General features: G+C 36.8%; 2 protein-coding genes across 10 annotated transcripts in view; one reads left to right on the plus strand and one right to left on the minus strand.

Annotated features, from left to right (window-relative positions):
• The window catches only part of Ap4s1 (adaptor related protein complex 4 subunit sigma 1), a 33,828-nt gene extending 13,867 nt beyond the window's left edge, over nt 1–19,961 (plus strand). Inside the window, exons 3-6 of one of the 4 annotated variants that reach the window (XM_047541803.1) lie at nt 1,803–1,889; nt 3,223–3,291; nt 10,437–10,448; nt 19,254–19,942. In XM_047541803.1, coding sequence (XP_047397759.1) covers nt 1,803–1,889; nt 3,223–3,291; nt 10,437–10,448; nt 19,254–19,382 — 297 coding nt within the window. In that variant the 3' untranslated portion in view covers nt 19,383–19,942. Of the gene's footprint in view, nt 1–1,802; nt 1,890–3,222; nt 3,292–10,270; nt 10,406–10,436; nt 10,449–19,253 lie in introns of those variants that run through there. The other 3 variants (XM_047541805.1, XM_047541807.1, XM_047541806.1) reach the window with 3 other exon arrangements.
• Nucleotides 19,962–22,477: 2,516 nt separating this feature from the next.
• Nucleotides 22,478–25,759, minus strand: part of Hectd1 (HECT domain E3 ubiquitin protein ligase 1) — a 95,258-nt gene continuing 91,976 nt past the window's right edge. For 2 of the 6 annotated variants that reach the window (XM_047541609.1, XM_047541611.1), the window contains 3 exons: nt 24,967–25,117; nt 23,747–23,891; nt 22,478–23,634 (listed from right to left, as the gene is read on the minus strand). In XM_047541609.1, coding sequence (XP_047397565.1) covers nt 23,497–23,634; nt 23,747–23,891; nt 24,967–25,117 — 434 coding nt within the window. In that variant the 3' untranslated portion in view covers nt 22,478–23,496. The remainder of the gene's footprint in view (nt 23,635–23,746; nt 23,892–24,966; nt 25,118–25,759) is intronic. The other 4 variants (XM_047541608.1, XM_047541607.1, XM_047541610.1 and 1 more) reach the window with 3 other exon arrangements.

Here is a 25,759-nt window from a genome sequence, read left to right on the forward strand (position 1 = left end):
CATTGGACAACACTCAGTAAGTGAGGCAAACTTAGAAAGCTTATTCTGATTTTCTAATCAGAAATCATTCATTAATTTTCTTCATTTTTCATTTCATTGCATATATACATAAAGAGTGCCTGTGGAAACCACTACGAAGCCTCAAATTGTTAAGCTACATCTGTGCTCAGACATTACAGGCTGCAAATGTGTTTCCCTTGGCTTCTAAATTGATTTTCCAATTGAAACATCTCAGAGTTCCTCTTTGAATTACTACTTTGGCCTTCTATGGCACACTGGTTTATGTTGTCAGATGGAAACGACTATTAAAGGTCTGTGTTAATAGCCACATGCTTTAAGTAAATATATTTAAAAGCATTCCTGTTTCAATTTTTCTATAGAATGCAGGCACTCTACAATTTCAAACATCATAGTTTACCTTTTGAAATATAAGCTTTGGACTAAATATAAATACTTTTAGGTATTTTTGAAATATACTAAATTATTTTAGATTTTAAAAAGAACCAACTGTGTTGGGCACAGTGGCACTTGCCTATAATCCCAACAGTTTGGGAGGTTAATACAGGAGAATTGTGAGTTCAAGCCAAGCTTCAACAACTTAGTGAGACCCTGTCTCAAAATAAAAAATAAGAAGGGCTGGGGTTGTAGTTCAGTGGTTGAATACTTGCCTAGCACATGTGAGGCACTAGGTTCGATTCTCAGCACCACGTATAAATAAATAAATTAATTAAATAAAGGTCTGTCAACATCTAAAAAATTTTTTTAAAGTTTTTGATACTTTTTTAATATTAGAAACTCTTAGAGACTTTGAGAAATGTTTCTCAGTTTTTTCAAATAAATTGCATTTCCTTGAAAGATCCAAATGAACCAAAATAACACTGACTCTACAGTGAGCCAAAAGTTGCAGAATATCCCTATACTTTTTACCTTTATCTTAATTTTAAATAAAAACCTCAAATCTCTCCATTTTCTAGATTGCCAAATGACTCTTTCCATGGAAGAATTTTCATGATCAAAACTTGGTTTTATTCCTGGGTGCATCTGGAAACCCAAGAGCAATGGATTACAGTACAAAAAGCCATAAAGCTTTGGTCAGGCACCCCCTGACATCCAAAGGAAGAGTATCACTGTGTCTTCAGCCAGCTGGTTAATTCCCATCCACCCAGTGCCCTTGTCCACTGACTTTAGGAGAAGAGATGAAGGAGAAGGGAGTTGTTTTATCCAAGTCAGTGGTATAAACTTGTTATGAATTCATACAAAACAGTGTTTATGTTGGGAAATTTTGTCTAGCATCTGCCACATGAAGGCCATCTTTAAATAATTTATTAAAAAAACTACATGAATTGTTTTTATACATCTAGAAAAAAGAAATACACACACATGCACACACTACTTGTAGTTGGCTCTTCAGTGATTACTAGTACAAAATTGAGCATATCTAATTGCTTCCCAAGAATCCATAAGGAAGTGGAAAGAAGAAAATGGTTATGTCTATATTTTCACATAGGAGGCATTTGAAAATGCTGTTTATTCATTAGCTTTGGCTGCTGATTTTCACACAGCCAAGAAAAGGAATGAAGAATACAAGTGAGAACCTGTGTGATAACTCACATTTTTCCCAGATTGTTTCTCTGACTCCCTCTAGAGATACTTCCAAGTAGTCCCCTCAATGTTATGAGAATGTTCTGTATTCCTAGGAGTGTGTTGGTAGATACTTAGACCTGAACCTAGAAATTATGCATGCCATTTTGGAGAAGTCTCTGTCAACCAAAGGTATTAATATCTAATTGTGTTTCATCTAGTGCTCTTTCATTGAATATAAGGATTTTAAACTGATATATCGGCAATATGCAGCTCTCTTCATTGTGGTTGGAGTTAATGACACTGAGGTAAGGTACTGGAAGAACCTTTGGAAAATACAAGAAACTTAGGGATAAGTCTCATTTTATTCCTCCCTATATTAACATTTTCTTCCTACTGGCCTCCCTAAGAATTGTTATGACTCTTTTCAAGAATCTATTTGGTTTCTTTTGTTTCTCTTTTTCTTTTTAAAATTCTTTTTGTAGTTCCAGTTATTGAACCTAGGGTTTTGAGCATGCGAGGCACATGCTCTACACTAAACTGCATCCCATACTCCCAAGCCCCCTACTTTTTTTTTTGAGACAGGAGCTGACTAAGTTGCAATCCTTGAACTTGAGCATGCAGTCCTATAGCCTCCCCAGTAGTAGCTGAGATTACAGGCATGTACCGCAGCACCTCTTAGGATCTTGGTTTCTATCAAAGTGGGAAGGTGGGAAAGTTCTATGGAAGAGATATACCTAGGATGTTTCTTTGGATTAAATGAGCAGCTTGTAAAGTGGAGAAACACAAAACCCCAGAATTGCCCCCTGACTTTTTTTTTTTTTTTTTTTGCAGTGCTCAGGAATTGAACCCAGGGCCTTACACATGTGAGATAAAAACTCTTATCACTGAGTTATATCCCAAATGTCTTCCTTTTTTTTTTTCAGTTCTTCTTTTTCTTTACTTTTTTTTTTTTTTTTTGAGCCAATTTTTCATTATGTTGCCCAGGTTGGTGTCAAATTTGAGGGCTGAAATAGCTAGGACTATAGGCACATGGTACCACATCTAGTTAGTGTCTCCCTTTATCCTAAGCAAAACCAGTGCCCTGCCCTTGTTCTGTCACACAGTGGGGCAGCTCAGACAAGCATAGAGGCCAATCAGTCATGAAACTAAACATGGGGTGGCATATCAAAAATCAGAGCAAACTACATGATTGTCTTATGTTTATATCTCCTGAAATTTAGTTCCTCTTCAGGAGTGGTCATCCCAGTTCCAGGTATTTCAAATCTAAAATGCTCTGAAATCTCAGTTGACTGCTTTTCTCCATAATCCACTTTGAATGGTCTCCCCACCTTCACAGACAGAAAAATGGTGGTACTAAAAATCTGGAAAATGCTTAATCCAATAGGTGATAAAGTCAGCGAGTAGAGAGCACAGAGCCTCAACACTGCCATCTGAAGTTTGAGTTGGGCCAGATTCTACATTTCCTTCAGTAATAAGCATCTTTTAAATAAGGGAGAAATAGGACTGTTCTGAATATTGGTCAGTAGGAAGCTACCTGAGTCACGTGCTCTAAAACCTGGGAGCTGACTAGGCATTTCTGTGTCTGATTTACACGCGGGCCATGCTAAAATTCATTGCATCCTTCCTCTTTTATTTCAGAATGAGATGGCTATTTATGAATTCATCCATAATTTTGTGGAAGTTTTAGATGAGTACTTCAGCCGAGTGGTAAGTCTAATAACTAAAAAATGTTTTTTTTTTTTTTCTCAACCCAGTTTTCTAGAAATTGGGTAGCACTGGGTATAGTTTAAGATTGTTTGTTAATATAGAGCTTTTAATGTGTAAAAGTTAAAATCCAAATGATGTCATATATTCTTTATTTTTCCTTCTGGCTCATCCAAAGTATTATAAACTTATATATACTTTAGATCTTTATCAAGAACTAGCCTTAATTCTTTTTACTCAGTTATAAAATTTTACTGTCTAACTTGCTCTCTTCTTTTTTCTTCTGCTTTCCCTCCAAGACAACATACCTTTTCACATTAAGAATCATTTTCATCAAACCCTTGCTTTGAAAGTCAAAACTCAACTCCCCTTTAGGAATACATGAGTTCCATTCTAGGTATCCTTATTTTATTTATTTATTTATTTATTTATTTATTTATTTATTTTGTCTCTTTTTTTTTTTCCCTCGCATTTTTCTTTTTTTTCCTTAAAAAAAATTTTTTTATACATGTATATAGGGTAATAGGGTAATAATGTCTGTCTCATTCTACTACCCTCCCTATCCCTACCACCCCAAACCTCCCATCACCCCCCTCTGCATAATCCAAAGTTCCTTTTTTCTTCCCTGCTCACCCCCCACTATGGATCAGCATCTGCTTATCATAGAAAATATTCGGACTTTGGTTTTTTGGGATTGACTTATTTCACTTAGCTTGATATTCTCCAGTTCCATTCATTTACCTTCAAATGCCATAATTTCATTCTTCTTTAAGGCTGAGTAATATTCCATTGTGTATATGTACCACATTTTCCTTATCCATTCATCTGTTGAAGGGCATCTAGGTTGGTTCCATAGTTTAGCTATTATAAATTGAGCTGCTGTAAACATTGATATGGCTGCGTCACTATAATATACTGATTTTAAGTCCTTTGGGTATAAACCAAGGAGTTGGATAGCTGGGTCAAATGGTGGTTCCATTCCAAGTTTTCTTAGGAATCTCCATACTGTTTTCCAAAGTGGTTGCACAAATCTGCAGTCCCACCAGCAATGTATGAGTGTACCTTCCCCCCATATCCTCGCCAACACTTAAAATTGCTTGTATTCTTAATAATTGCCATTCTGACTGGAGTGAGATAAAATCTTAGAGTAGTTTTGATTTGCATTTCTCTAATTGTTAGAAATGATGAACATTTTTTATGGTTGTTGATTGATCGTATTTCTTCTTCTGTGAAGTGTCTGTTCAGTTCCTTAGCCCATTTATTGATTGATTAGGTTATTTGCTTTTTTGATGTTAAGTTTTTTGAGTTCTTTATACATCCTGGAGATTAGTACTCTATCTGAGGTGCATGTGTTAAAGATTTTTTCCCATTCTGTAGGCTCTCTCTTCACATTGTTATTTCCTGTGCTGAGAAGAAGCTTTTTAGTTTGAATCCATCCCATTTATTGATTCTTGATTTTACTTTTGGTGCTTTAGGAGTCTTGTTGAGGACGTCGGTCCTAAGATAACATGATGAAGAGTTGGGCCTACTTTTTTCTTCTATTAGGCACAGAGTCTCTGTTCTAGTGCCTAAGTCTTTGATCCACTTTGAGTTGATTTTTGTGCAGAGTGAGAGATAGAGGTTTAATTTCATTTTGCTGCATGTGGATTTCCAGTTTTTCCAGCACCATTTGTTGAATAGGATATCTTTTCTTCAATGTATATTTTTGGCACCTTTGTCTCATATGAGATAACCGTATTTATGTGGGTTTGTCTCTGTGTCTTCTATTCTGTACCATTGGTCTACATGTCTATTTTCGTGCCACTTATTTTATTTTTTTAATATTATTTTTAGTTATTGATGGACCTCTATTTTATTTATTTGTTTATATGCAGTGCTGAGAATCAAACCCCGTGCCTCATACATGCTAGTCAAGTGCTCTACCACTAAGCTACAACCCTAACCTCCTTATTTTATTTTAATAGATGTAGTGAAATATAATTTGCATGCTATTCAATTCATCCATTTAAAGTGTATAATTAGGTTTTTGTATTTACATAGTCCTGCAGCCATCATCACAATCCATTTAAGGAAATTTCATCATCCAACAACCATCACCCATTAGCATTTTCCCCCAAATATTCCCCTCCACCTATCCAGGCCCTAAGTAACCACTAATCTACTTTGTGTCTTTATGCACTGGCCTGTTCTAGACATTTCAAATAAATAGAATTTTGCAACATGTGGTCTTCGGTGGCTAGTGTCTTTTACCTAGCATAATGCTTTCAAGATCTGTCTGTTATGGCATATATAAGCCCTTTTCCTTTTCATTGTGCAATATCTTCCATTTTATGGATATACCATATTTTCTTCATCTATTTGTCAGTTGATAGACATTTGAGTTATTTCCAGTTTTTAACTGCATGAATAATGCTGCTATGAACATTTGTGCCCACATTTTTTTGTGGAACCATGTTTTTACTTCTCTGGGACATATACCTAGGAGTAGAGTTTCTGGTTGATACAGTAATTCCATATTTAGTGTTTTGTTGAACTGCCAATCTCTTTTCCATTGTCTGCACTATTTAAATTCCCACCAGCAGTGTATGAATGTTCTAATTGGTTCACATCCTCATCAAAACTTACTATCTTTTTGATTGGAGCCATCCTGCTGTGTGTAATGTGGTATAGAGGCCAATCAGTTGTGGCTTGCATTGTATTTCATTAATACATAATGATATTGAGCATCTTTTCATGCATTTACTGGCTATTCATATATCCTGTTTGGAAAATATCTGCCTGATCCTTTGTCCATTTTTAAATTGTCTTTTTATTGTTAATTTTCAAGAGTTCTTAATATTCTGAGCACAAGTTCCTATGACTTGAAAATATTCTAATCAGTGGTTTTCTTTTGATTTTCTGGATAGTGCCCTTTGAAACCTTTTTTTTTTTTTTTTTTTTTTTTTTTTAGAGTAGAAAGTAAGAAGCTTTATTAAGGATAGTAAAACAGACTTCTCCAAGGTGGAAGAAAGGGACCCAAAGGTGGAATAGATGGGATGAGGAAGTCTTGTCCCTTTTATACATCTAAAGTTTCCTTTGTGCCCCTGCATTCTTCTTCTTTATCTTGTTCATTTCCACCCATCCTGCATAGTGACTGGAGATGTCAGTGGGCACAATCATTTTTAACCTTGATGAAAACCAGTTCATCTGTTTTCTCTTGTTGCTTGTTTTTTGTATCATGCCTAAAAAGGCTTTACCTAACCTTGGGTCATGAAGATTGACTCTTATGTTTTCTTCTTAGAGTTTTTTTTTTTTTTTTTTAAATTGTAAACAAAGGGGATACATGTTGTTTCTCTGTTTGTACATGGAGTAAAGGCATACCATTTGTGTAATCATAAATTTACATAGGGTAATGTTGTTTGATTCATTCTGTTATTTTTTTCCTTCCCCCCATCCCTCCCACCCCTCTTTTCCCTCTATACAGTCCTTCCTTCCTTCATTCTTGCCCCCCTCCTTAACCCTAACTCTAAACCTAACCCTAACCCTAACCCTAACGCTAACCCCTCCCACCCATTATATGTCATCATCCGCTTATCAGCAAGATCATTTCTTCTTAGAGTTTTATAGTTTTAGTTACTACATCTAGGTCTTTGATCAATTTTGAGTAATTTTCATGTATGTTGTGAGTTACAGGTGTAACTTCATTTTTTTTTTTTTTTTTGGCATGTAGATATCTAGTTATCTCAACACCATCTGTTGAAAAGACTCTTATTCCCACACCAGTGAATTGTCTTGGTACCTTTATTATGTGTCAGTTGATCATAAATATGAGGATTGATTCCTGGACTCCCATTTCTGTTTCATTGATCTATATGTTTATCTTGATACCAGTCCCATACTATACTGATTACTATAGCTTTGCAATTAGCTTGAAAACCAGTCTTAAAGAAGAACCAGTTGTTATAATGTGTCAAAATATATTCGACTGTCATGTATAACTAATTAGAACAAATTAAAAAAAAGAATCAGTTGGGTTTTGAGTTTGATCTCCATCACCTGAAAACAAACAAGCAAGCAAAAACACAGTGAAGATGGTTTACTTGCTACCATAGGCCTTCCTGAGCCTTGGGCAGACATTCTTAGGAAGTATCAATGACAAAGGCTAATTATTTCTCAAGGTCGTTTGTTTATTTAATTTTGCTTTTATATAAAAGGATTAGAAAGGAACTGTTTCCAAACGTCTTCCTGAGACAATAAGTGCAGTCTAATCAATAATTAATAATATTGAGTACACTAAAGCCTGCAGCAGGCAAAACTCCTATTCAGAAGTTATTATCTTCAGTCCAACTCCTAGTGCCAGAATTGAATTCTGGCAGACTTCTTAATGAGTCAGTCAACTAGCCAGTCTTCATTGCCTTGGTGCAGTAGTTCTCAAAGTCTGGTTCCTGGAGCAGCAGCAAGTGCTGGGAATTTAACTAGAAATACAAATTCTGGGCCCACCCCAGAACACTGAATCAGAAACTCTGGGTTGAGGCCCCCTCATTCTTGGTTTAACAAGCCTTTCAGGTGATTCTGATGCATGTTCAAGTTTGTGAGCCATTACCTTAGTGCCTGAAGTTTGCTGTCAACAATTTCTTAGTTCAGGGAATGAAGTTGGGGAAGATAGTTCGTGGGCTGCAATGAGACAGGACATCAGTCCAGGAAAGGATTGGTGCCCTACAAAGCGAAGAGGTCAAGAGATAAGGCCATTCCAGAGACTGGCCCTGAGGGAACACACATCTTTGGTACTGGCTTTAACTATGTCTCTCTGTTGACTGCTTGGAAACGGTACCACAGACCAGCACTGTCAATAAAACTTTCTGCAATGTCAGAAATGTTCTGTATCCATGCCATACAGTATGGCAGGCACTAGCCATGTGTGGCTCTTGACACTTGACATGTAGTTAGTGTAACTGAGGAATTGAAATTGAAGTGCTACTTAACCATAACTAATTTAAATTTAAATCACCATATCAGGACAGCAGTTACCATATTGAATAGTATAGCTCTAGCTCTTACTTATCTCCTGGTGTCCACTCTCATGTTAAGGTAGACTGGTTGCTAGGCAGGGTCTGTGATTCAGGGCTAGCACTGATTAGCTACTTTAAGCTAACACCCACCAAGAAGAAGATTATCACTTCCGAAAACAACAATGTCTTCAATCTGAGAGAATAAAAAGTGAGTACAAGCACTATCATTGCTGAGGTTTTTTTTTTTTAATTATTATTATTATTATATTTAGTAACTAAAAATAAATAGCATATTGTTGAATCATAGCTATAATTCTAGGGAGAGAGTCAGTGACCACATAAACCACAGAAGTAAAGATTAAAATTTACTTTAAGCCAGGCAATTATGCAGGACTTGGACTGCACTAGGGATGACCTGTTTTAGGATCAAACCATACCAAAAAGAAGAGGAAGAGAGAAGAGTACTATAGGGAAGAAAATAGGATCTGTCCCACTCACCCAGAGTGCTTTGTCATCTAAGATTTATTTTTAGGTTTGTGCATTTTAAACATGCTCTCTGAGGCTATTTTTCATCTTAGAAGATGTTTTCATTTCTTAAATTTAGAGATCTGTCTCATGCTGTCTCGGCTGAAAGCAGCATCTCAGCATCACATTTTTAGAACCAAAAACCAAACCAATTAACTTCAAAGGAGGCACTCCCACAAGAGGTGAGGACTGTTGCTGTTGAGGAAAAGATAGGGGTTTCAATGCCACATTTGACAGACCTAAAGTCCTTTCACCTGTGAACTTATTTTTGTTTACCATTCTACCCTCTGTGACTTTTTCAATTATATAAATATCTATTTTCGTTGAAAAAAAATTTTAAATACTTGTAAGTAGAATGAAAGGGGAGGATGGTTAAGTGCCATTATACATTTGTCCAGAGATGGATCGTACAACACCAGAGTGAACCCTAATTTAAACTGTGGGCTCTGCATGGCAGTGATGTGTCCATGTTGGCTCATCAGTTATAACAAAGGCATTTCTCTGGTGACAGGGTGACACAATGTTCATGCATGTGCGAAGGCAGGGTATACATGGGATATCTCTGTACCTTCCTCTCAATTTTACTGTAAACCTAAAACTACTCTTAAAAAAAAGTAAGCATTTTTTTAAAGTGGGGGAAGGAGTATCAGTAATCCATTATTTAGTGATAACAAAGTTCATTTCCTCTTAGACTTTATATATCTGTCTGTATCTCTGTAGCATGTATCTCTGTGTACATATGTACAAGTCACATTGTCATCCCTCAATATCTGTGGGGCATTTGTTCCAGGACAAATCCCACCTCCATAGATCCCCAAAATACTCAAGTTCCTTATATTAAATGGCATGGTATTTGCATGTAATCCGTGCCTATCCTCCCCCACACACTTCGGATCATCTCTAGATTACTTCTAATACCCAGTACAAAGTGATGCTATGTTAAATAGTTTTTAACATTTTATTAATGACTTGTTCAGTATAGTCACAGTTCTTCCCCCTTAGTAAACATCTAACAACCTCACCCTGAATATCCTATCACATATCACTGTGCCATTGTCCAGTTGTTTCCTTAGGATAAAGGTGTAGAAGTAAAATCAGTGGATTCAAAGGGTATAGCACATTGCTGAGGTTTGATATACATATCAAATTACCTACCATCTGTAAAGGTTGAGTTAGTTGATTATTCCCTTGATTTTATTTTTTCTTGGTAGTACTGAAGATTGAACCTAGGGGTACTCTACTACTGAGCTACACCCCCAGCCCTTTTTATTTTATTTTGAGACAGAGTCTTGCTAAGTTGCCAAGGCTGACCTTAAACTTATAATCCTCCTACCTCAGCCTCCCAAGTCACTGGTTTTAACAGGTGTGTGCCACTGTGCCCAGTTTTTTCCCTGTATTTTGGAAAGATGAATTATTCTACCCTCTAAAATTCCTCTAGCCTGCATTTTTGTTTGTTTTTTTGTTTTTAGTTGCAGTCTCCAACTCAGGGCTCCTGCTCTTGCTTGGGCTTCTGTGTATGCAGCAGCAGCCTCTCCTGCTGCTGCTAGGCTTGCAGGCAGAGCATTTGCTGCCTGTGCTCAGAGTTCTAGTCCCTGTGTCTCCTTCTCACCGGTGCATTCTTTTTCTCTTTTCCAGAGTGAACTAGATGTATCCTTTTTCAATACTGTTTTCCACAGTATTTGACAAAGCAGAAGGGCCAAGGGGCAGGAAAACAGTTCAACAAAATCCAGAATGTCTGACATCAGCAACTGACAGGACAGCCAGAGGTGCAGGTGTTTCCCATAATCCTTCTCCACCCTTTTTTGCAAAGAACATTTTTTTTAATTTATTCATTTTATGTGGTGCTGAGGATTGAACCCAGTGCCTCATGCATGCCAGGTAAGCGCTTCTACCACTGAGTCACAACCCCAGCCTCATGATTTTTTTTCAAATTCTTTTTTTTCCCAGACAGGGCAATGTTATGGCATTTGTTAATAATAACTATTGTATATTAATTTAACTTCTTTTAAGCATATAGAATAGGCTTGTTCAAAATGTATAACAGTCAGAAAGTGCTTTGTCTTCTCAAAGAGAAGGGATTTTCAGGGCTCTAAGTATAAATCTCTAGAAATCCCCTCATGATCAGAAGGCCTTCGGGGTTGATAAACTGAAGGGTTAAAGAAATTGCCTGGCTTGTATTCCTTTTATAGCAGATAAATTTCCCCTTTTCTTTCTTTTAAATCAGAAGTGCCCAAGGACTCCAAGAACAAACATGATTTGCTTAGAATACTGTAGGCCTACAGAATTGGCAGGAGCCCACTAGGCTTTGTGTGAGTGCTCCAGAGGAATATTGACTCTGAATTTAATTTTTTTACTTCAAAACTCTGCCTACTACTTGAAAGTGATAAAGAAGTCCTTTGAAAATCCATCAAACTTGAATCTAAAATAGTAACATTATGTTTATTAAAATATAGCATATAACAAATACATATTAATTATAACTAATGTTTATGTGCATGCATATATTCATATGTTTGTATATGTGTATCTTCTCTATCTATACAAATTAGACACCTATGCCAAGAACCACTATGTTTACATCAGCTCGATATTATGGGGAAATGACCATTTACCTGTAACTATAATAGGAAATACCCTGTTGATAAAATGCATTTGCCGGCAGAATTTGGGAAATTAGGAAAAACTGAGTGCCCTCTGGTGGTGAGTGACCTAAACCTATGATCCCTTTGACCTAGGAGACCCAAGATCAGGAAGTATGTCTGTATTTTTATTCAGCATGTAAAACTCTATCTTAACTAGGCTGTTTAAAGCAATTCAAGATAACTCTCTTCCTACTTGTACAGGGGAGTTAAAAAAAAAAAAGATTTAAAAATCAGGAAGATGGCTAGGGCTAATAGGCACTTTGCTAGGGGCGTAGAAACTCAAGATCCACTTTTCACGTTGGCACTAAGTCACTGTATGTATTAGACAAGGCACACAACCCCTCATCTCAAAATGAGAGAACTGTACAGAAGAACTTTAGCAGCCTCTCAGCTGGAATCTGGAATCTCCATGAGTCCAGGTAAATGAGCTGAATAACGTCACACCTAGAACAGGAAGTCTTACAAGCCCAGATACCCGGAAAATTAAAGTGAATCAGATGTAACAGAATATGTAGTATAGTTGAATTAGTTGTGTTGATGTGTCATACATTAACTAGATTTTTATTGTAAGTAGAGACAGGTGTGCTTGTCTTTGTATTCTGCTGTTGTCTGATAGATATCTGTGTAATGACCTCCAGCATTTTAGTTTGAATTTAATTTTCCCACCAAGACACAATTTGTATCTTTTTCCTTCATTTTACATGGTTTTATTTTTGCCCACCCTTTCTCTCTGACCAAGTTTTTTACTGTCATTAACACCTCTCTTCTATGACATTTGTAATAGGTTGCCACTCTTAGCCTTATTAAAAAAAAAATTCAAAACCCATGACTTTCCTCTTCTTGCTACATAGTTCTTTTGTCCAGGAGGACTTCTGCAGACCAGTACATGACAGAAACAGAGGGGAACCTTGTAGAGACTCAGCTATAGGTTCCTGCTCCCTCCAGTGAGGGCCACACATTCTGATCATCTTTCTTTAGCATGTGGGCAGGACATACTGGAGCAGCTATCTTTGTCAGGTCTGCTCTCCCAGACTTTGGGATTGAAAGATGAAAACAAGCAACTGCCATAATTGCAATCAAGAGCAAGTTTTCCCAACACACAGAACACATAACCTCTGCTCAGACTTAAGAAAACCTTCCTTATCAGCACACCTAGAAAAGACATGATTTAAGGTTTAGTTTGGTACAGCAAAAGGAGAGGGAAGTAAAAACCTCATGAAATTCCCAAGACACCCCTTACTCAGTCTTTTTCTCCAGAAACTTTTCTATCCGATAAGGATAGGGAAGTTTCTCAGAGCCCGCATGGTTGGACTTTGAGAAATAGAGTACACCATTTCTCTCTAGTATGGGCTTGTTCTAATTCTAGTAAAACTAACATTACAGAACAAGACAGATGGGATTTAAAAAAGAAATGACCCAAACACAAGAAATCAGGACAGAAAATCTGGCTTGTTGAAAACCCTTCCATCCCAGTAAGTGGAACCCTCCAGTGCATAGTGTCAGGTGGGGCAGATTGCCCCCTGGGGACCAAGCACAGCAATGACCTAAATCATTCACAACTGTGATCAAGCTCCTGCACTCTTCACAGTCCCCTCCTGCACTGGACTGCTGCCTGAGGACTCAAGAGGCCTCATTTCTGTAGCTAAGTTCAGACCATCTCATAGCATGATAGACTTTTTCAAGATTTCAGATTTCATGAACTAAGATTGGTTTGTTTAGGAACCAACTGATGAGACTCCCCCAGTGTGTATGCTGTGCATTCCCAGAAGGCTTGCTTTTCTCCAGGCAATTCATAACCAAAAGAATGGGTCTATCTTCCTTCCCTTTGCTACATGGTCACAGGATGGCACCAGTGACCAGCACTGTCTGGGAGATGTATCAATGCCTCCTCAATTCAGTAATCACTTATTGTACATATGAAGGTACAGAAAGCCTCAATAGCCTTTTTGATATTTGCTGACTTGCTTTGTTTTGGCTGGAGTGGAACACATTTGTATGCCTTTTGACCTAGGCAACCACCTTGGGTCCATTCTGCTCTACTTCAGCAGCAACCCCCTCTCCATGGTGGGTGGATGCTGACCTGAATCCTAAAGGTCTTCCCCCCACCACTTTCTGTCTTCAGGTGCCAGACATTCCAGAGCTTGCTAGTAGGGCCTGTGGAAGCCTCTCTCCTATCCCAGCCCCAGGACTGAGGGCAAGAATAACACAGGGGTATTCAGGCAGGGTAACTGGGATGTCCCACATGCATGCATGGGAAGAGAAGCAGACTAGCATCCCTATGCATGCTGTTGTGCCCCCTCTACTACACAAATATAGAATAGGCCTAGAATCCACAATGTATTTTTTTCTTTATTTTTTGGAAGGAGGGGGTACTGGGAATTGAACTTGGGGTGCTTTACCATTGAGTTATATCCCCAGCCCTTTTTATTTTTTATTTTGAGATGGTCTCGCTAAGTTGCTGAGCTGGTCTTAAACTTTCGAGTTGCTGGAATTACAGGCATGTGCCACTGTACAATTCCACAATGTAATTCTCTCTTGAAAAACATTTTAGAATATTTGTTTTTATTTTATAAACCTTAAAGCCCAAAAGGTGAATAATTGATTCTAGAACCCTAAAGTTCCTGTGGGTGATATGAAAGCAGCCTGCTTCATCCTGTTTATGGCTGCTATGGGTCAAGGTGTAGGGAAGGACCTCAGTGCTCTATGCCCTGTGCCTCAATCAGCATCTTGCAAGGTGCTCCTTGAAGAGAGCATGAAGGCAACAGTGATTGGCACCATCCAGATTTGCAGGTAGGCCCTGATCAGGACTTCTGAAAGTTTCACATATAGAGGTCCAGAAACCAGAATGGAGCTTCTCTCCACTGGAGACCATCTCAACCTAATTTAATGGGAAATTGCAAAAGTACTTATTCAAACTAGGGGCAACAGAAATAAAAGCCAAAAGATCAAAACATTCTGCAAGGAAGCCATCCCACAGTGAAGGGACAGCTTCTCACTGAACTGAAATTCTCTGTATGTTCTCTAAGTTAGAATGATAATGAAGTGATTACAAAAGGATTTCTTTTGACGTATGCTACAGCATATGACTACTTAAAGAATGGCTTGGTATTACCAGAAAGGAATGAACCAGTCCCTTCCTCCAAAGGTTAGAGTCAGGAGCTGAGTACTTTGGAGTTGAAAGAATACAAAATTATGTTAATCCTCACTTTTTAGAGGAAAAAGTTCTCTTTTGTCTTCACTCCAGAGAGTTAGTACAGGGCAGAGTTGGAACAGTTTCTGGGTTTCCAGGGTGCTTGACTAAAGGGTTGTAAATTCAATAAAGTTTTTTTGTTTGTTTGTTTGTTTGTTTTTGTGAGATAGGGTCTCCCTGTGTTGCCCAGGCTGCCTTGAACTCCAGACTCAAGTGATCCTCCCTCCTCAGCTTCCAGAGTGCTGAGACTACAGGCAGGAGTCACTATGCCCAACTAAATTTGATTTTTTTTTTTTTTAATTACTAATCATCTGAAGTAAACTGTGGAAATTTAGTCTCTAAGGCAACATTTGTAAAGTACCTCTTGTTATGTTGCCTTGGTGTTATCAGAGATTTGTGAATAAGAGAAACACGTCTGGTTGGAGGAGTCAGAAAGATGAATAATCTTGCCAGGTATGGTAGCACTTGCCTATAATCCCAGCAGCTTGGGAGGCTAAGACAGGAAGATTGCGAGTTCAAAGCCAGCCTCAGCAATTTAGTGAGGCCCTAAGCAACTCAGTGAGACCCTGTCTCTAAATAAAATATAAAAAAGGGCTGGAGATGTGGCTCAGTGGTTAAGTGCCCCGGGTTCAATCCCTGATTTAAAAAAAAAAAAGGATGAACAAGCTTTTAGTATCTGCGAATGTCTTATTGAGAGTATGTCTTTGGAAGAATTATGTAAGTGTTCCAGAATTTTAATTTTATGAAAAAATAACTGGTTAACTAATAGTCATTGTAACTCAAATCAGGACCATAATGAGATACCAATTTACACTATTCCATTGGTAACAATAAGGAATTCTAATAGAATCTGATCATTATACATTATAAACATGTATTGAAAGATCATATTGTAATCTATAAATATGTATGATCTTATGTGTCGATTAAAAATATACATACAGGGGGGAAAAAGTATGTCTTGCCAGGCGGGGTGGCCCATACCTGTAATCCCAGCAACTCAGGAGACTGAGGCGGAATTTCGAGTTCAAAGCCAGCCTCAGCAAAAGCGAGGTGCTAAGCAACTCAGTGAGACCCTGTCTCTAAATAAAATACAAAATAGGGCTGGGGATATGGCTCAGTGGTCAAGTGCCCCTGAGTTTAATCCCTAGTACCCCCCCCAAAAAAAAAGTTTTAAGAAGAAAAGAAATAGGAAAAAATGGGCAAAACAACAGGCTCATTTAGCCCAGAGCTGTCTTTCATATTTAATTTTACATAAGCCTGTATGAACTTATTAAGCAAAATTACACCAGAGTGCTCTTCTCAGAAGATGAATGGGTCTTTAAAGAAAACATACTTTAAGAAAAGATACATTTTAAAAAGGATACATTATTTTTCAGTTGCCTTGTTAACAAAAAATGGTAAGAAGCCTAAAAGTGAACAGAAGACCCTGCTACAAGGAAAGTCTCCAGGGCTGTTATGAACCTCATGATAGTATTCTATGGTGTTTGCCTTTTTGTGGGAAACATGAAAACAGTGGCCTTTGACAGCTTTTCTACTTTCATGGAAAATTGAATTAAAGTATAAACGTGGCAAGGTTTTCTCCCACCCTACTTATTAAATAACTCTGCCTAGCTAGACTCTTAAAAAAAAAAAAAAAAAAAAAAAAAAAAAAAAAAAAGCAAGTGAGAAGCCAAGGGACCTGAACCCAAAGTCTAGAGTTGGAAAATTTCATTTCTTAGGTTGGGCTCTTGGAATTGCTTTGGTTTCATGAGTTCATGTTGCTCAGTTTTCTCACTTATTAAAAGATATCTAAACCACCACAGTATTAAAATACCATGTTATAAAAGTGTTTTATGATGCAGAGATCACAATTCCAAGCTAAGACCTATAAAAAAATTCAGTCACTTTCATTAAAAAGCTGATTTCAAGTGGCCCTAATCTTACAAGGGACTATATAGATGTTTAGCTCTACTGCACGTTACATAGAGATTCAGAAAAGCTCTTTTAAGGTTTCAAGGTTAAAGTGTGAGGTTAGTGACTGTGCTCTTTAGGAAGTTGTTTCTAGTTCATGTCACCTCCATGAGACCCAGGAAAGAAATAAGTTTCCTTGAATCTTTAGAGTTAGTCAAGTTCAATATGGCCTGAAGGTAAATTCCTCTTTCCGTAGTCCTTCTTAGCTCACTACATTAAGAGATCCACAGACTAGTCCTTTCTTGCTTCCTCCTATTCCAAATGTCAGGGTTGAAGTGTGTTTGCCTATTTATTGTCATGAGGTTTGGAATTTAGGGTATTTTTTGGTCCCTGCTCACCTGGCATATGGCCCAAAAGTCATTAATCTTGGCTTTACCAGCATGTACAAGTTGCTCATAAACCAAATCAACATGTGAACAATAGCTGGATCCTTATTTTAAAGGAGTCACATGATTCCAAGGGGGAAAATCAGCTTCCAGGTCTTCAGCTTACATTGGATTTGGTCTGTAGTTTCCCTATATGGTGCCAGCAGCTGCATGATTATTAGGGTTTGAGCTAGATACACAGAGTGGCAATCACATGCCCACAGTATGATCTGAGTAACTGATGTTTCTAGAATGTTGGGAAATTTAGACTTAGCTGAAGGACCTTGTCCTTAAAGTGTAGGGCTGTCAGTGATTGATATGATTCAGCAGTAAGTAAATTCTGATCTGAATTTCAAAACAATTGGACATTTGCCCAAGGGGATATCTGAATTGCATATCTTCTGCTTATGGAAGAAGGAGCAGTCCTCAGAGCAGCTTGATCCCTGAACCAATTCAAACAGATTAAAATTACATTTCTTTCTAACTCAAAAGAAAATCTTTTTGGAAAAGTTGCCATTTTCAAAGGCACTTCCATTGCCCTCAGTGAATACAACAGGGGGTTCTGCACACCTTTATTTAGGCAGCCACCTGTGCTGTTCTATTCCTGCCCCAACTCCAGCCCCACACTGGGGATTGAACCCAGGGCCTTTTGTATGCAAGACAAGTAAGTACTCTTCCACTAAGCTACATTTCTGACCCTTTTTTGAGACAGGGTCTCACTAAATTTTTAAGGCTGGCCTGGAATTTGGATCCTCCTGCCTCAACCTCCAGAGTAGTTGGGAGTACAAGGCCCTTGAGCCACCATTCCTGGCTCAACTGCTTAAAAAAAAAAAAAAAAAAAAATTACCTGACTGTAATTCCCACTTTGTCTTAGTTTGTAAGTTCTGGCTTCTGAATCTGGTGAACAGGTTTGAGTCAAGGGCCTAGCATTCATTCCAGTCCCAGTTTGGCCATGGGAAAAGCAATCAACTACATAATTGGAAGATATTATTAATAGGTAGATCAGAGTAAAGCTTTTTTTTTTTTTTTTTTTTTTTTTTTTTTTTCTGGGTCACTTAAGGACAGTCAGTTCCTATCAACTCCTGAAAAAGTTTATTATGCTGAAGGACAGAGCTTGATGAGATATTAACACAGTCTAACAGAAACCTAAAAGTCATTCACAGTTTGTCCCATTCTTTGTGGATGTACATCACTAAGTAAATGTAACTTTGAACAACTGGAATTGTTTTTAAAAAATCAGGTGATAACTGAAAGGTTATGGAAGATAATATCCCTACAATAACGAGTTGGTGTAAGATTCACCAATTAATTATGAACTTCCCTAGTTCATTTAATCACTTGTTTGTTGAAGTTTGTCTATTTGAAAGGAGCTGTTCGGGGCTGGGGTTGTAGCTCAGTGGTAGAGCCCTTGCCTAGCACGTGTGAGGCACTGGTTTAGATTTTCAGCACCACATAAAAAAATAAATCCAATGAAAGGAGCTGTTTTTTTTTTTTGTTGTTGTTGTTGTTTTTTCTTTTAAATAGATCTCTTTAAAGTGGAAATGCCACATATTCAAGTGTAAAACTGGCTGGGTGGGCATGATGGTGCATGCCTGTAATCCCAAGGACTCCTGAGGCTGAGGCAGGAGGATAGCAAGTTCAAGTCCAGCCTCAGCAACTTAGCAAGACCTTTAACTTAGTGAGAACCTGTCTCAAAATAAACAAAAAGGGCTCAGGATGTAGCTCAGTTAAGCACCACTGGGTTCAATCCTTGTACTAAAACAATAAAAGTGTAAAATTCAGGTACATTCAACTATGTCATTCCAACTCTGGACATTTACTAGTCTTATCTTTGGACGATGGCTTCAAGCTGTTTGCTCCTGGATAAAATGTAAATATACTGATACATGAAAAGCACTCAACACAATGCCTGGAACATAAACGAATGTTTAACAGACCACTGCTATTGTTATTACTGTCCCAAAAGATTTTGCTCCTAACTAGGGTCATTCTCTTTGCAAATGTTACTTGTTCTTGTTCTCTAGCTCTTAACAGATTTTCTCCCTTTGGCTAAAAAGTGTTAGTTGTTTCATTTCTATGCCTAACTTATACTGGTAGCCTAGCCAAGGTGAAAGGTGGGTACATGTACACCAAGGTAGTAATTTCAAACACGAATACCAATTTTAATTTCAGAAATTATTTACAAAAAAACTTCATGTTAGTATTATTTTACATTGGGGAAATTCCAGGCTAAGCTGTAAGTTATTTATTGAATGTTGACATCTTTATAACTCTAAAATTAATTTCCTTAATATGACCCTAGATAATGTTTAATTTGGATAAAGTACACATCATTTTGGATGAGATGGTGTTAAACGGCTGCATTGTGGAAACTAATCGGGCAAGAATTCTTGCCCCTCTACAAATTCTTGATAAGATGTCAGAAAGCTGAATAGAAGGCTCTGCCAAACAGCATCGATTTATGGAAATGTGAACACCCTTTGAAAAGAATCTGGAAGACCACCTATTACAACATGGGGTACCCTCCCAAACATTATAAGTAACTATTTCCACAGTTCCTAAATGGAAAATAAAGCTATTTTAAAATATATACAAAGAAAATTTTTTTCTTAACTGAGACGTTTTATTTTCAGTAACTGTAAACATATTTTTCCCACTTCTTCAGTTTTTGGTTTCTGCTTCCCTTTGCAAATTAAATTCAGGACTAGTAGGATGGGGTTGGGAAGGATGTGTGGAAGTTGTCTATTAGCCAATAAAATTTTCAAATTGACTCAAACACATGGCATTTTGATTAAAATAGTCTTCTGGATGGTCTTATTTTCCTTAAAAAAGTCTTAATAAAATTTGCTTTTTAATAAACTTTACTATAATACATATCTAAAGAAGATTGCAGAATTAAAATTTTATTTTCAGTTCATAAAAGTCTTTGATTCCAACTTTTAGGGCAATTAGCAATTACAATGTCATCATATAATTAACTCTGTAATGTCACTATCAAAACATTAAAAGAGAGCCCTTACACCTATCATTTATACCACATTTTAAAGGGTTTTTCTTATAAATAAGCTTGTTAATAAATTTACTTGAACTAAATTTAAAAATAAAATGCAAGAGAACAGCTCTGTTCAGGTTGGCATGAAATTCTTATTCCTTTTGCTCCTCCTAGGATATCTAGAAGCAAAATACTAAGTCCTATAGAACAATGTCCTGTAGCCTCAGAAACCTTTTGATACACTTTCATCACTGAGGCAATAGTGTATGGAACCGTCTTTGTTAAAAGCATACACACACACACACACAAAACGTAGGAGTGGGAGGACAGGTGCAATGGAGGAGGTAGAAATACATTAAAATACCCGCCATGTAATGTTTCAAGAGTTCTTTCAACTACAACACTCAGTTCTCCAGAAGAGGACATAAAAGAACATTCTAGGGACTGACCATGCAATGCTGTGCTGTTTTCTCTTTTGAGTATGTCTGAGGAGAAATAAGGAAGCTTAAAGTTCTTTATCCTTTTCTAAAAGTCTAAGTACATATGTCAGTTTTCATCAACAAAGACCTAGGAAGCTAGTCATAGTGGACTCCCAAGGCAAACCTAAGTTGTTCTGGACTCATTCAGGAAGGCAGAGGGAAAGCTTATGGAGTGTGAGAATAATAAGCTGTATGTGTGTAAAGATCCAGCTTTGTATTAAGTTGCTAATGTCTGGGGAAAGCCCATCTACATCAATCTAAGTGCTCTGGAGGTCTTTCTGAGACATATTAGTTGGGAAACACTGTCCTAGTTGGTAAGCACTTAATCAGCAGCGCATTCAGGTAAGTGCTGAAACTGGTACACCAGAAGCAGCTAGGGAGTGAACAAAATTAATTTTTGGGTCACACCAAAATAGTAGTTGAATTACATCTTGGCACAGATTTTAGCACCTTGAGAGAATAATAAGCTCAAAAAATATTAGGTAGATATCACAGTAAAAAAATACTCAAGAACTTCCGTTGTATTTGAAGACCCCAGTAGATGATGCCTCACAATACTTGACTCATTGAAAATAAACTGTAATGTGACTATTTTACTTATAGGCTATGAAATCATCTAACTTCAGTTAGATGCTTTCACTTTTCACACTCATAAATATTTAGTAACTGATTTTATAAGATTCATCAATTTACCTACAGTAGTAACTTGCTAGATTAGGGCTTAGCAAACTTCTGCAAGAGGACCTATAGTAAATATTTTAGGCTTTGTGAGCCATACAGTCTGTGCTAACTACATCACTCTGCTGTTGTGCACAAAAGCAATCATAAGTGGTATATAAATGGATGAGTATGACTGTTCTAATAAAACCTATGCTGAAATTTAAATTTCATATCATAAAATACTCATTAATTCTTAATTTCTTCAACCAATTAAAAAAATTAAAACCATTCTCATGGTTACATGGCTCTCAGGCCATATAAAAATGGGTGGCAGGCCATAGCTTACCAAGCCCTTTGCCAGGCCAATCTTAGTAAAAGCTGACAATTGACAGATATTTTAGAGATTTAAATAATGGCAATACTACACATATATGCTGGACTTCAATTCTAACCCTATATAGAAATTTAGTCATATATTCAAGAATTTATTGAATAAACTATGACCACTACTTTTTGGACTGAAACAGGTTATACATTTAAGTGTTGATATTATACTTTAACTTTTAGACTCACAGGGATCTGTGAAGCTGACATTGAGATGGAATATTTAAATGTTGCCTCTGATTATACAATCACAATATTCTCATGCAGCAAATAAAAACAATATGGTTGGCCCTTCATATCCATTGGTTTCATATCTGTGGATTCAACCAACAGTGAGTGACATTATTAGGGGGGATAAAAGTATACCTGTACAGAACATGTAGACTGTTTTTCTTATCAAAAACAAATGTTTATATAGCATTTATACCATATTAGCTTATTGTAAGTAATCTACAGATGATTTAAAATATACCAGAGGAAATGCATTTATATGCAAGCACTACATCCTTTTTTTTTTTTTTTTGGGTGCTGGGGATCAAAAGCACTACATCCTTTTATATAATACATTTATTTGAGCATGCTCAGATTTCAGGATCCATGAGGTGTCCTGCAACCAATCCTCCAAAGATACTGAAAGATGACTACCAAAATCCTTAACTATAGAAGGAACTCTCTCTTCTAATATACAAATGTTATGTATCTTTTAAACAGGTAAATATTGGGTTATTTCAAATATGCTTTTAGTGCCTTAAAACAGGCCTTTTGGAAGAATCAGGCCTAATGACATTTCTTTCACCAGGATGCACAGATATAACAACAGGAGTATGGAAAATGGAAATAAGGCCCCTTCTCTAAAACCAGGAAACAGCATTATACTGGTTGTTTCTTTTCATACTGACACAACATTTAAAAATCATTGATTTTAGACTTCCATATCCCTGTAGACAGATGAATAGCAGATCTGCTATTTAAAAAGGTAACACAAATAACTGGCCGTTTCTAGCTGAAGAATACTTTAAGACAACACAACAGGTAGGTCACAAATAAGTGAATATATATTTCTTCCAGTCTTTCAAGTTAAGTATATTTAGTATAGAAAAGTATATTTTTTCATGTAATAATTTCAAAAAACTAAATGTGAGTGCTCCAAAATGACAGTATCCAGATAAGCTCTTAGATCTGATGACTGAAGTGAAATAGTCATGACACAGTTTTGTACGCTGCAAACATTTTAATGATTATTGTTGAGCATACATTTTGGAAATTTTTTACTTCAAACTGCAACAAGTTAAATAAATGTATATAATATACAAAGAAAATACAACCAAACATAAAACTTGCTTTAAGTGTGCCTTGCACCTAAGACCAGTGTTTCCCCCCCCTTAATATATCTTTATTTTTGAGCTGCACATACACACTTAAGAATTTGATCTTTATAGTATGGCATTTAGGAAATAAAAATATACTCCCACCTCAAAGAAATAAAAAGGTTGTGCATGATTATATGCCAAACAAAAAGAGAGAACACTAGAAGACTCTGATAGTGCAGGCATCATTAAAAAGGAAAAGAAAAAGCTTGAGATGCTCATTAACTCTATGTTTTAAGGAAGCAGGATTTTTGACCAAGTAGCTTAAAAGCCAGCAAAACGGATCAGTGATGGCAATTGTAGTGTATGGAGTATGAAATGACAAACTTTACACAAATACACTGTTAGAAATTTACCAGGGAACACTGAAGATCTGAGAAGCTGCTCTTTGGAACAGTCAAGTAGGACCACCTTATTCCAGTCACATAAGCCCTTGTAAAGCAACACAGTGTTCTGTGCTATATACTTGCTGGCTGAGTTGTTAAAGGATTGGTTTTATCATTAGCAGCTAACGAACTTATTCCACATGTTCTTAAAGCCTTAATGGTGGAAACAAAGGCAAATGTCACTAGCGTGGAAGATCATACACTTCTCTGCACACAAACACAAGAGGCTTCACTAGTATTTTTAAAGTCTCTGATGTCTCCCATTGCACTTCAAAACTCAATTGAGATGAAAGCCTTTCTCCATTGTAGCAGCAAGCAAGCGCTCCCTCATGATCTCTTCTGAAGAATATTCAGGCAACTTAAGATAATGCACACAGGTATTGACTGATGGGTAGCTTGCATCAGTAGCATCAACCTATATAAAGAAAGTGAAAATATCAGAAGATCATAGGCTTAAATGTTTTTTTCTTTCAATCCTAATGTAACTAAATTCCATTTGGATTCCCCACTAGCTAGAGTTTTTGTACCTTGCGCACAACTGTGAGCCTGGGATGCAGATTTGCCAGTCCACCTGGGGGCAAAGTTGAACAACCAGTGGTAAACTGCAGGAATGCTTTCCTTTCATCTGAAGACATGCCACATAAAACCCTCACAAACCTCAGGAAACCAGGGCTAAAAGAAAAAAAGTATAGTTTTGTTGACTTGATAGCAGATGTAAATGAAAAACACTACTACTTTATAAGGCAGGAAAAACTTAATCCCCTCCCCTCAAAAAATCCGCTTGTCAGAAGAATACTGCTTGGGAAACTAAGAAAGGAGAATCACAAGGTAAAGGCTAGCCTTGACAACTTAATAAGACACTGTCTCAAAGGGCTGGGAATATTGTCCAGTAGTAGAGTACCCCTGGTTCAATCCCCAGTACCACACACACACAAAAAGAAAAGACTTTTGAATAAGTATTAAATGAGCTGATATAAGCTTTTAAAACCTCAGACGGTCTCTCAAAGGCTGTCTTGTACTTATAAAACATAAGAAATAAAACACTGATGAAATATAAGATTAAAATTGTAATAAAGCCAGCATATCAAAAAAAGCTCCAGATGCACTTCTATAATTCAAATAAGGCTAAATTTGTCAAAGGGGGCTTGAAATATTCCATTTTCATTCCTGTAAAATGATCAATTAACTTTGTGATGAATTATATGATGAAATACTACCTATCAATCAAGTGAACTACCTCTATATGCCACATGAATTTCATAACCATGTTAAAAGAAACCAGACCATAAAGAATATAGACTACATAATTTTACTTACTAAAGTACAAAAGTAAGCAAAATTAATCAACAGCTAATGATTTAATTACTAGAAGAGAATATGATGAAAAATAAGACTTCTGACAGTTCTGGTGGGTACTAATTTCACAGGTATGCTCATGTTATGAAAATTCTCTAAGCTGTATATACAATTTGTGCTCTTCTATGTGTACATACAATACAGCCTAAGGTTTTACAATTTAATCAGTTTTTTAAATAATGAACAAATAAAGCACAATGAGAAAAGGAATTTTAATATCACTTATGATTCAACTATCTTGTAGTGGATTCAGCCTTATTGATGGATATGCAACTTGACATGCTCACTAATTTCTCATTTATTTTATGAATGTAATTCATTAAGAGTTCTTTAGTGAGTTTGTATTTTTAAATATAAACAATTTTGTAGATTATTAGAAATTAACACATACCTATCACGTGTATAGCCCAGCTTGGGTTCAGTGTAATTGATAATATCCTCTGCTGCCCAGGATGGTGACTGATTTCCACAAAGGATCATCTGGACTTCTTCATGGCTGAAGGAACTTAATTTCTCCATTGGAAAAACTTTGTTAAACCCATCTACATTATACATAAGTAAAAACACAAAAAAACAGCTCAGTTTCTTAACTTTTACCAAAATACTTAATATGCATTTCTCTCTCTCTTTTGGTATTGGGGATTAAATACAAGGATACTTTATCACTGATCTACACCCCCAACCTCATTCATTCATTCATTCATTTTTGAAACAGGGTCTCGCTAAGTTGCTTAGGGTCTAAGTTGCTGAGGCTGGCCTTGAACTTGGGAATCCTCCTGCTTCAGCCTCCAGAGTCCTTTGGATTACAGGTGTCTGAGAGTGGGCCTGGTCAAAATACCAAATTTCAAATCAAACATCCTATTGTCAACTGAGTGGACAGAAAATAGGAAAAAATCCATGAATGTTTGAAGAAACAAATGTTAATTAAAATAGCTTGAAATAAAAACTGCTATGATTTTAAGTATAGAATCTTTGTTTAATATTATAAATATGGACAGAGACTATTTGGTCGCTGTGGTCAACAGTGAAATTCTTTTAACTACCCATGTAAGTGGTCAAAGCTTTGTTCACATTCTCAAAAGTGACTTAACTTCCATGGTTTAAATCACCCATGTTTTAAATCATCCATTGTGTAATGTAGAATTATGCAACCTGATGTCTACTTAGAGATGGAAGAAATAAGC

The sequence above is a fragment of the Sciurus carolinensis genome, chromosome 2 (assembly GCF_902686445.1).
Source record: "Sciurus carolinensis chromosome 2, mSciCar1.2, whole genome shotgun sequence".
NCBI classification, from domain to species: domain Eukaryota; kingdom Metazoa; phylum Chordata; class Mammalia; order Rodentia; family Sciuridae; genus Sciurus; species Sciurus carolinensis.